At 34.5% G+C, this 10981-nt stretch overlaps 1 protein-coding gene across 1 annotated transcript; it reads right to left on the bottom strand.

Annotated features, from left to right (window-relative positions):
- Window positions 1-2954: 2954 nt before the first annotated feature.
- Window positions 2955-5495, bottom strand: LOC144997618 (uncharacterized). The gene is made up of 4 exons (XM_078957506.1): window positions 5105-5495; window positions 4886-5000; window positions 4607-4721; window positions 2955-3741 (listed from the first exon to the last, which is right to left on the bottom strand). Exons 1-4 carry the CDS (start codon window positions 5203-5205, stop codon window positions 3068-3070), a joined length of 1005 nt encoding a protein of 334 aa, XP_078813632.1. The 5' UTR covers window positions 5206-5495; the 3' UTR covers window positions 2955-3067.
- Window positions 5496-10981: the final 5486 nt, after the last annotated feature.

Raw genomic sequence — 10981 nt, 5'->3', positions numbered from 1 at the left:
CGGTCCTAGACCAAGAACACTAAATGCCATAAAAACCAAAGTATAAACCAATAAATTATGTCCTAACAATCTCCCCCTTGGTTTATAGCTTTCTTTTCATTTCAATCTTCTTTGTTCTTGACCTTCAGCATTTAACTTCAATTTCCTCATAACTTCAAGATGAATATATGAATTTCCACATGATGACTTCAATTTGAATAGTTGGACGTCCTTTAAATTTTGACTTTGGAAGCACATTAGGTGTAAGGGCTTCTTGAATAGGTTCTTCAGTATCAGCACATTTAGCTATGAAAAACAAACTTTAGATATAATTATAGAGAGACCGATTATTCTTCATCACTTCAGTAATTTCATAGATAGCCGCAAATTGAATGAGGAGGTTTTAATGCAATTCATCACATAACTTCAAATACAACTTCACCTTGCTTTTGGGGTTGAAAGATTGAGTGTTGAAAATAATATTCACTTTTTGTTCCTTCGATTGAATATTCTTTGTTGATCACAAATGCGTCTTAAAAGTAACCATGACTAAAAGTCCATGTGGATCATAGAATCATAAAGACCCTTCTCACCACAGTTTTTCAAGGACCCAGCCTTGGCTTAAATGGAGACTACTCGCAGTATCTGTGTGAACACGGAGGAACGCATTGCGATTTGTTGAGTATCGGAGAACTACTCGTGGCTATTTTTTATGTTAGCCCCTGCATATCCTTGATCAGAGATCTCAATACAGTTCTTCAAGTTAACTTGGCCCTTGGCGAGACATTCAATGGTTTCCGAATCTCAGCTGAGTGTACCATTCTAGTGCCGATGAGAGTAAATTAGGAATAACTCACAAAACCATCCAGTGACAAAATATTTGAGGACATATTTCCACAGTTTAGCATGACACGAGGTCAAGGCCCTTTGGCGGGACATTCAACGATAATCATGCGTTGCGAGGTGCATCGCCCTAGTGCCAATAACCGTTAATTTCTTGCCTGCAAAGAATGTATCGATGTTAAATGATCAACATAAGGTACAATATATTAACTTGACTTTTTCGATGCAGTTATCATGAAGAATTGACAATAAATGTGGTTATAATTCAAGAATAGACGATAAATGATTAAGATAAGTTCTGAAAAGTGACAATCTTTACTTTTTTTTATTAAGAATATGTTAAACCTAACTCCTTTCAAACTCAAAACGTTAAATAATTCATTCTATGACTAGAATAGATGAGATAAATGAATATGGCAGTGTTTAATCTTCAAAAAAAAAGTTGTGCAAAGCGAAGATTTGTACCATTTGATAGAACTAACAGTTAAACTTAAAATTCTTGGACGATGACGTAATTTCTTCTTCTATAACAATCGACTAACAACAAGCATAGAATTTTGGAAGAAAAATCCTCTAAATCACTGAAATCTAAGATGAATTACGAAAAAAAATCGAATCGAATCACTCTGAATTCAAATCATACTCTCGAGTTTCTATCAAACATGTACAAGAATCAGACAAAATTGTTTATAACAGACAAAGTTATGAAAACACCCCTCAAGATACAAACACGAGTATTTTTTAATGATAGGCAAAAAATGTTCTCAACAATATATATATATATATATATATATATATATATATATATATATATATATATATATATATATATATATATATTAAATCCCTACAAAAAGAGCATATATTTATAAAAAATGAAGAAAATGAAATGTACCATTTTTTTGTGTTTTGAAGAGTGAAAGAGAGAGTGGAAAGAAAGTTGATATGACATAGAAAAAAAAAAGGTGAAAAATATATACATCCTCGGGTACAAACATAACGTTAGCCTAAAGGGAGTGGCACGGTTTGCACTATGTTTTGCCACGGTGGCAATGGGGAACACCGCCCTCACCAGGTCTCAACTACGTTTTGGCCGCATACGGTGAGAAACAGCCTCTCTCTCCCTCCTTTTTTGTTATACCACACCTAATGTGTAGCAAAGACCAAACAAAAGTATTGTAAAATTGACATGGAGCCCATGTGGCGTCTACATGGCATAAAAAAAAATACGATTCTTATCACATCACTCTCTCTGACGTTAAGTGGAATCCTAAATAGTCATTCTAGCAAATGCTTATGGATTTCACAAACCCAAAACCCAAATATAGCTCATGTACCATTGTTTGCATGTCACTCTTCGACTTTCACCAATTAGGATCTAATTTTGACAAAAATAGTCTGAGAAAACTCGGTGTAGTTCTAAGTATCTTGATCCGGATACTGAACTGATCGGATTTTTTAGACCATCTTTGAGAAAGCTAGACTTAGAATATTTTTTTAGACCACTTAGAGTTAAAAGAATGGCTTTGACCCTATTCACTTCAACTCACACTACTAAAAAAAGGAAATGCCCAACAATTAACACATACGCTCACCTACTCAACTCACAATTAACACATACACTATTTTAAACTCCAAAGATCATAAGTATCCCCCCACTTTCAAGATGGGCTAACCCAAACCGTACAACTTTCATTGCACAAGGTACAATCCACTTCTTGGGTGGTGTATGGGAAGTGTAGACCCACCAAACTTACACAATTTCAGAATCAAAAGGAGAGATTGGTCAAGCATCAGCCACCACCCAGAACCCCCACCCCCGACCCACACCCCTATCCACCCCTTTAATCATTCATTTCCTTTTCCCCAGATAAAGTCAAAAATGGTGTTAAAATGATAAAATCTATCTCCATCTCTCTGAAAATTTCAGTGTAACGCGACAGTTTATGTACCCCACTCATCAAACAAGTAAACATATCCAAAAACAACCCATCCCCCACTTCATCGTTAAAGCCAATCACCCCATGCCCCACCAATCTCTAATCTTTTCAGTGTTTAGTCTCATTCGCGTATACACAAATGTTTGAATCTTTTCATGATTCCGAATATCAAAAACCGATCGACAAATAACATCTCATCAATCAATCAAGAAACTAGATTGCTAGTCGGATTACAAGTAGAGGGTTGTTTCTCTTTTTTAAATGTACAACTAAAGCTAATAATATTTTTAATAACTACTTGCAAACTACAATCCGCCATTAGAGTTAGCTGAAGAAACCTTCGATTGCCAACAAAACTGTAAATTCTCATAAAGATTACCAACCACTGCCTTCCGTTTCCTCATTCTTCCATCCAAATCCACTTTTTCACCATCAAAACTCCGTTGATTTGACTTTTCAAACTCACCCACTTCATGATTTCGACTCTGTTGACTGGTTTTCATGTTCGAAGGACCTAACCTTAGTGACAAATCACATTCATGTCCATAATCGTGTTCTTCACTAAAACAAGGTTTTTGAAACAACCCTAATTTTCGATTCTCTTTAATCTCAGAATAATTCACCTTTGGATCCATAGATTCGTTCCCATTTCCGTAAAAAAGAGGGTATACAGATGGAGATTTTGTATTTGGTTGCGATTGAAAAGGGAATTTGTTTCTGATCGATGTTTCATTTGGGGGAATTGGGATTTGGGGTTTTAGATTGAAAGGTGGCACGTTCATGGCACGTGGATTCATGATTTGGGGATAATGAGGAGCGAATTGTGTGATTTTTATAGGATTTTCTTGGGGGCATTTGTGTAAATTGCTTGAAGGGCAGAAATTAGAGTCGGGATTCTTGATGTTAAGGTAATAAGTTGAAGTATTGTTCCTTTGGCTTCTTGATGTCCTCATTGGTGTGCATCCAAGATTAAGAGCCGCTATTAAGATATTATTAAAACAATAAAATTAACAAAAAAAAAAAAAAAAAAAAAAGATAACCATTTATGGAATATTTGCTTTTATATAAATTAGAGTCATCAAGATTCAAGATTTCAATAAACCAATTGATTGTTGTGATTTGAATTCGTAATAATCGATTTTCATTGATTGTACAAATGAGGATTAGGAGTTTCGAATTATTTAGAATAAAGTAATCATATTTGAATAATTTAAACTAATATTTGCTTTTATATAAATTAGAAGCCCTTGATGTAAGTAGATGTAAAAAGAGACGAATTAAGGTAAAATATAAAATTATCTAACTATCACAACAAATAGTAACTAAATATGTAACTTTAAAAGTGGCAATAATCATTCGAAAAATGCATTTCTCATCGAATGAGATTTTTGTTTTTGTCACATCAGATTCGCACTAAATTTATATTTATATATAAAAACACGTCTTTTTGGAAAAAGCTCCACCAATAGAACAAAGTTTTTTCGAAAGCTTTTTGTATTTATGATTATTTTTTTAACCACATAACTATCTTGTTATGTAAAAAGCTTTAGATTTTAATAATACAGAAAACTTTAAAAGAGACAATTTTAGATAATATTAAGTATTGCAAGGAGTCCCATTGGGGATGCTCAAATTTTGCAAAAGAAAGTTCATTTTATTTGACTCACAATGTCAAAAGTTTTTTTTTCAAGATTCTGTTTCTTGGAAACCAAAGTGACAAATTAACAAAACTACGAGATGCCCATTTGAATCTATGACAATAAGTATGTGAATTTACAAATTTTAAATGGTTTAATGGAAATAAAATAGTAAAAAAAGAGGAAAAGTGATGAATTTGAGGTTACCTTCAATACAAGGCTGCAAGAAATCCCCAGTTTCGGTACTTTCATCCAACCGAATTATTGTGTTAATGGCATCATTAGCTCTTTCCCAAAGGGTTTCAAGATTCATATACTCTGCCTACTCAAGATATAAACGAAGATTAGAATTCACAAAAGTTAAAAATTAGATTCTGTCTATTTCAAAGTAAAAGTGCCCTAAATTCCCTTTTTCGCACAAACCAAAATCGAAATCAAACCTTAAAAAAGAAAGTCTTTTCACTTGAAATGTGTGATTGGAATTACCTCGGAATTTGCTTTTGAGTACATGATTTCTTCGGCTTTTAGAACAACAATCGGTAGCTTATCTTGCCATTCTTTGTTCTTCCTTGTCGCTGAGCTATGGATCTCAGTCACAATCCTAATCAAACACTTGGTGTGCATAAGCATAAGATTACAACAACAAAACCAGATTCATCATTCATAAACAAGTTCAATAAACAGAAAGAAAAAGAAAAAAAAAACCTAAAGATTTCTTGAATGAGAGAACCCCTCATGGGTTGATGTCTATCACTATGCCAAGCTCTTCGAACACACTCGTAAGGTCTCGGCCCTGGTCTCGGCATCTTCAAATCTCACAAATTTTTACGACAGAGTCTATGAAGAACACCGCATGAACAAAACCTGGTTTCTTGACTTGATTTTGACGAAAAGACGACAATCGAAAGGTTGAAACTTAATAAGAAACAAAACCCATGAATAGTTATCGATCTTTTCACATGGGTAATCTTTGATTTCAGAGATCGATGAAAGTAAGTAAGCAATGTGGGTACTGAAATTCAAAAACAGTGTCGAGAGAGATCGAGAGAGAGAGAGAGAGAGAGAGGGGGGAAAGAATAGGGGTTTTCTTTCTCTCTTTGTATCTTTTTTTGTGTCACTTTCTTTTACTTTGATTCACTCAATAATTTGAGGGTTTTATTTTTCTCCATTGAAGTAAGTTTTTAGGGTTAGGGTGTGTCCCCCACTCATCCACATGCCTGCTTCCCCATCTCTCAAGGGTCCATGTCCTTCTGTCTCTACAGTTTACACACAGTAATATAAAGAAGATGAGTGATGAAGAGTAACCCTTTTTTATTATCCACAATATTGTCACTGTCGGTGGCTTTAAAGCAAACCCCAGCCTCATAAGTATCAACACTACAACTTTTTCTTTTTATTACATGGAATATTCTCTCAAAATCAGAAACAATTACTAATCGAAATTTGAATGTTGTTTTATGCTATTTATGTTCTTGTTTGATACGATTTAAGATAGTGTTTACTTGATTAGAAGATAAACGAACAATTAATAGGGAAAAAGGAAGACAAAAATGGTATTAGAGCATAAACAAATAACAATTGGAACTTTCGGTATTTTTAGTGGGGTGTTTCTTTTGAAAAGATTGCATTTTTGAATGGCTAGTCAAATAACCCAATAGAAAAATAACGCGCATTTCTTTTGTTAAAAGAAAATTTAGGGGGATAAAATTATGAGCTTGGCATCGGTTACAAGTTATTCAATAGAGAGAAAACAATATTGGGCATATTCACAAAATTGGTGTATAAAATGGTGTTTTATTTTGAAATGATATATTTCTAATATATTTTTAATAACATAGTTAAGTTAATATGGAATGATGACACGTGTTATAACGTTAATGGGTAGAAATATTGATGGCCATAAATGATAGGGCAATTTAATTTCTCATCAATTTTATAGCAAAGGACACCACAAAATGATTTAAAATATAACATTTTAGACAAAGGTTCGTCTACGACTAACATTTCGTATATTTTGAGCGGTACTAAAATTTTAGACAGTAACGGATCTATAAAATAAAATTAGATCATGATGGGTTGGCGGGTCTAAAATTTCTTTATTCCTGTTTATAAAAACTAGCACTGTGGCAACAGTAAAAAAAAAAACATATCTACATATTAACAAATAAGAATGAAGAAATTGATTTTTCAATTTAATGAGTATAAAATGAAAAATACACTCTTCCTAGAAAAGTAAGAATTCAAAAAATAACCATATGAAATTGATAAACATATAAAGTATCAACATCATTTAGATATAATATAACCAAAAAAATCATGATACAGGAGTTGTTTTGCTGCTACGATATACGATGTACTTCAGTATTTTAGCATATCATCTAAAAAGAACAAGCTCTTCTTATCTTTCCAAAAACAAAATCACACTAGAAGGCCGAAAACTAATTTATTTATTTACAACCAAAGAATCATGATATAAAATTAGAAAAGAACTTAAATAAGAGATGATATTAATTACTCTTTCTTTTGTGTGTGAACAATTACTTATCTTTCTTCCGATACCAACTATGGGGGTGTTTGGGATTTCATCTAACAACTCATTTTTAACTTATTGACTTTTTGAAAAGTTAATAAGGTTTAAAAAAGTGTTTGGATTATTAATAATGACTTTTAAAACGACTTTTGGTTTAGCCTTTGAAAAGTTGTTTTGAAGAAGTTACAATTTGTGACTTCTTGGAATGACTTATGACTTATTAAAATAAACAACAAACAAATGTCAATAAGTTAGTCAAACACTTTTTAATTTATTGACTTATTAACTTTTGTCACAAAACCTAATCCAAACACTTTTTTAAAAACTATTTTTTCTACATCCATAATCAGTAAGTCCTTTTGGATAAAAGTCTTTTTTAACTTCAAAATGAAATCTCAAACACTATCTATATATGCATAAAAAACCCTAAAGTAATATATATATATATATATATATATATATATATATATATATGGATTAAGAATCATACAAATCAGTGACAGGCGGGTCCAGTTTACTGATCTGTTGATTGAGGGCCAACTATAGGTAAAGTCACAGAGTTGACCCACGACCGGCAAGATGCGCGGCGAACTGCTCTAGTGGACCTAGTAGTTGATTGGTGGTGGCACATGGTTATAAGAGAGTTTAACGTGGTAAACGAGTCGGCTATAGTCCAAGAGGCAAAGGAGAGTGTGAGAGTTGAGACCATATGTAACGTTCTAAATTTTATAAGTAAAAATTTCATTTTTAAGTCAATCAAAATCATCAAATATCCATATCAACCCAACAAAAGTATTTCAATGTGAAAATAGTTATCATAGTACAATCTAAAAAACCATAAAAATGTTGAACATGGGTGGATGTGTTGCGATCAGGCCAGGCCTTTCCCTTTTGATCCAGAAGTACCTGAAACATAAACTTAAATTGTAAGCATAAAGCTTAGTAAGTTTCCCCAAAAAACCACACATAATAAATACATAAATATAACATATTGTGGCTATGGCGGGTCTATATCAACCCTATATAACAGCAAGTAGTTGTGTAAGGTCTGTATCAACCCTTGGGTCTGTATAGACCCCGAGTCCATAATGACTTTGAGCCCAGATTGGCTCGATGCATAATTCATACAATCATATCAGTAATAATTACATGAACACATATATCCTACATATACAAATCAGTGGGTCGGCATTGGTGCCTTCGGCCCACTAGTATGGTGAGAAGATTCACCTCAACTAAAGATATCTGAAACATACACTCGAGTTGCTACTACGACTCCTCACACTGATCCTAACCCAAAATTAATTCTAATTAATGTTGGGTTTTGAGCATTCTAACACTTCCTAAGTGTACATGCAACCCTAATAAACCTTGGATCTATGTTTGTCTAAGATACATGCAAATAAATAATTTTCCAAGGTTTATATCCTAGCTAGCATGGCATGGGGAACATGAATCAAATAAAGCTAGAAGAAATACTTACCTTGAAGTTGTAGTTGATTGCTTGGAGTTTTTGAGCCTAGCACCAATAGTGTGGATGCCTCAAGTGGAAATCACAATTCACCACAAACTTGGAACTTTGAGAGAATAGTCACTACTATCTTGAAATTTGCCCTCACCTCAACAAGTGTTAACTAGTCACATTTCAAGAACCAAAGCCTCCTTTATATAGTGTGGAGGATTAGGGTTGCATCCCTAAAACCCATGTCTCTTCATTTCCATGAGATCCATGGGTTAAAGCTCCATGGAGTATCCATGGACTTTTCCATGCAAGCCTAGCCCATTCCAAATAATCTTTAGCCCACACTATATAAATATAGAAGCCCATATTTAATTAGTAATATCTTTGATCTCTAAATTAATCCTAGATTAATTATAGATCACTACTAATTAAATAATATGATCTTATATTAATATATTAGAACTTATAATATATTAATAAATCATAACTTGTACTATTCTCAAATATTATCAATAAATTGTTCGGGTGAAGTGCAACCCAAATGGACCATGTCGGGTCGGGTCAAGTACATACCAAATATAGTTATGAACTTAGACACTATATCCAACAGTCTCCCACTTGGATAAGTCTAATAACTATAGTTGCAAGTATGACTTCAGGAACCGATCAACAATCGTAGCTCTTTAAACTTTGTTGAACTAGAATGTGCCATTTAAGATAAGTGATCATATAATCCTCTGTTCTAGATATCATCCAGACAAATACATGGAACATGGTCTTGCTTATTGTCCAGCATTTGTTTCCCGATTTCCGATTTGTTTGACATAGAACTTAACTGAACACATCAATTTAGTTCTGACCGGGCCCGGTACATAAGTCAAAACAAAATCATCGAGGGGCCCAGATATCAACTTCTAATCCAAGAAGGAACAGATAAACTTCGACTCATATGTTTATTCTGCCACTCATTGAATTACAAACAAAAGCATGTTTTATAACATCGAGTTACCAATGCGTTTTAGTACAATCAATGCATAACCAACTTGTAAGTAACAAATCGTATCTCTAGGTTTGAAGACTTATATGATATTACTGTCTCACGATTACTCGAGATAGAATTCCATGAAGTGATTCCAGTGAGCATGGGTTGAGTCCAATGCTCAGAACTTATGAGCACTCATGATTGTTGTAGCCATGTCCAACACCTTAGACCTCTGCAACCAATCATTATAGTCTTGATTCATACCTACTTCCGACATATGACCGACTGTGGAGGTTTGAATAATATGATATACCAAACATAATTATTCTGGAAGTCAAAACATGCAAAAAGAAATAAAGTAAACGATCGACAAGAAATAGCAACACTTTACTCATAAATAAAACACTTTTTATTCATCATCAAATGTCAATTACACTTTACAAATTTCATAATTTATCTAACTACTAAGACTTATATCATCCTTCAGCCCTATGCTCTGAGCATGCTGGAGATGCTTAACCCTACTCAGTCCCTTCGTGAGGGGATCTGCTGGGTTCTCATCCGATGATGCCCTCTTTGCCACGAGGATTCCTTCTTCTATTTGATGTCTGATGAAGTGATATTTTCTGTCAATGTGTCTGGATCTCCCATGATCTCTTGGTTCCTTGGCTAAGGCAACCGCACTATTGCTGTCACAGAAAATCTCCATCGGCTCTTTTATAGCTGGTACAACTCCAAGGTCTCCGATGAAGTTCTTTAGCCATATAGCCTCCTTTGTTGCCTTGCTTGCTGCTATATACTCTGATTCACAAGTGGAATCAGCCACTGTCTCCTGCTTGGAACTCTTCCAAGTGATTGCTCCTCCGTTTAAGGTAAAGACCCAGCCCAACTGAGAGCAGAAATTATCCCTATCAGTCTGGAAGCTAGCATCACTATACCCTACAACTCTCAAGTCATCACTCCCACCGAAGGTAAGGACCCAGTCCTTAGTCCTTCGCAGGTACTTGAGGATATTCTTTACCGCAGTCCAGTGTTCCTTGCCAGGGTTCCCCTGATACCTGCTAACCATGCTCAAAGTAAAGGCTACATCAGGTCGAGTACACGTCATAGCATACATGATCGATCCTACAGCTGAAGCATAAGGTAGTTGACTCATTTCTGCTATCTCAGCCTCAGTACTAGGGCTTTGTGTCTTACTCAATATGGCATTACTCTGAATGGGTAACTCACCTTTCTTGGAGTTATGCATGTTGAATCTTTTCAACACTTTATCCACATAGGTGCTTTGACTAAGTCCAATTAGTCTTTTACTACGGTCTCTCAAGATCCTTATCCCTAGAATATAGGCAGCTTCACCAAGGTCCTTCATAGCGAAACACTTCCCAAGCCAAGACTTTACTTCCTGCAGAGTTGGGATGTCATTTCCTATGAGTAGTATGTCGTCCACATACAGTACCAAAAAACTGACTATACTCCCACTAGCCTTGACATAAACACAAGATTCATCTTCACTCCTAGAAAAGCCAAATTCCCTGACCTTTTCATCAAAGCAAAGATTCTATCTACGAGGTGCTTGCTTCAATCCATAAATGGATTTCTCAAGCTTAC

This window comes from Lactuca saligna, chromosome 5 (assembly GCF_052625555.1).
Source record: "Lactuca saligna cultivar CGN05327 chromosome 5, ASM5262555v1, whole genome shotgun sequence".
NCBI lineage: Eukaryota > Viridiplantae > Streptophyta > Magnoliopsida > Asterales > Asteraceae > Lactuca > Lactuca saligna.
Note: the sequence above shows the minus strand (reverse complement) of the source record. Positions and strands in the feature narration are given on the sequence as shown.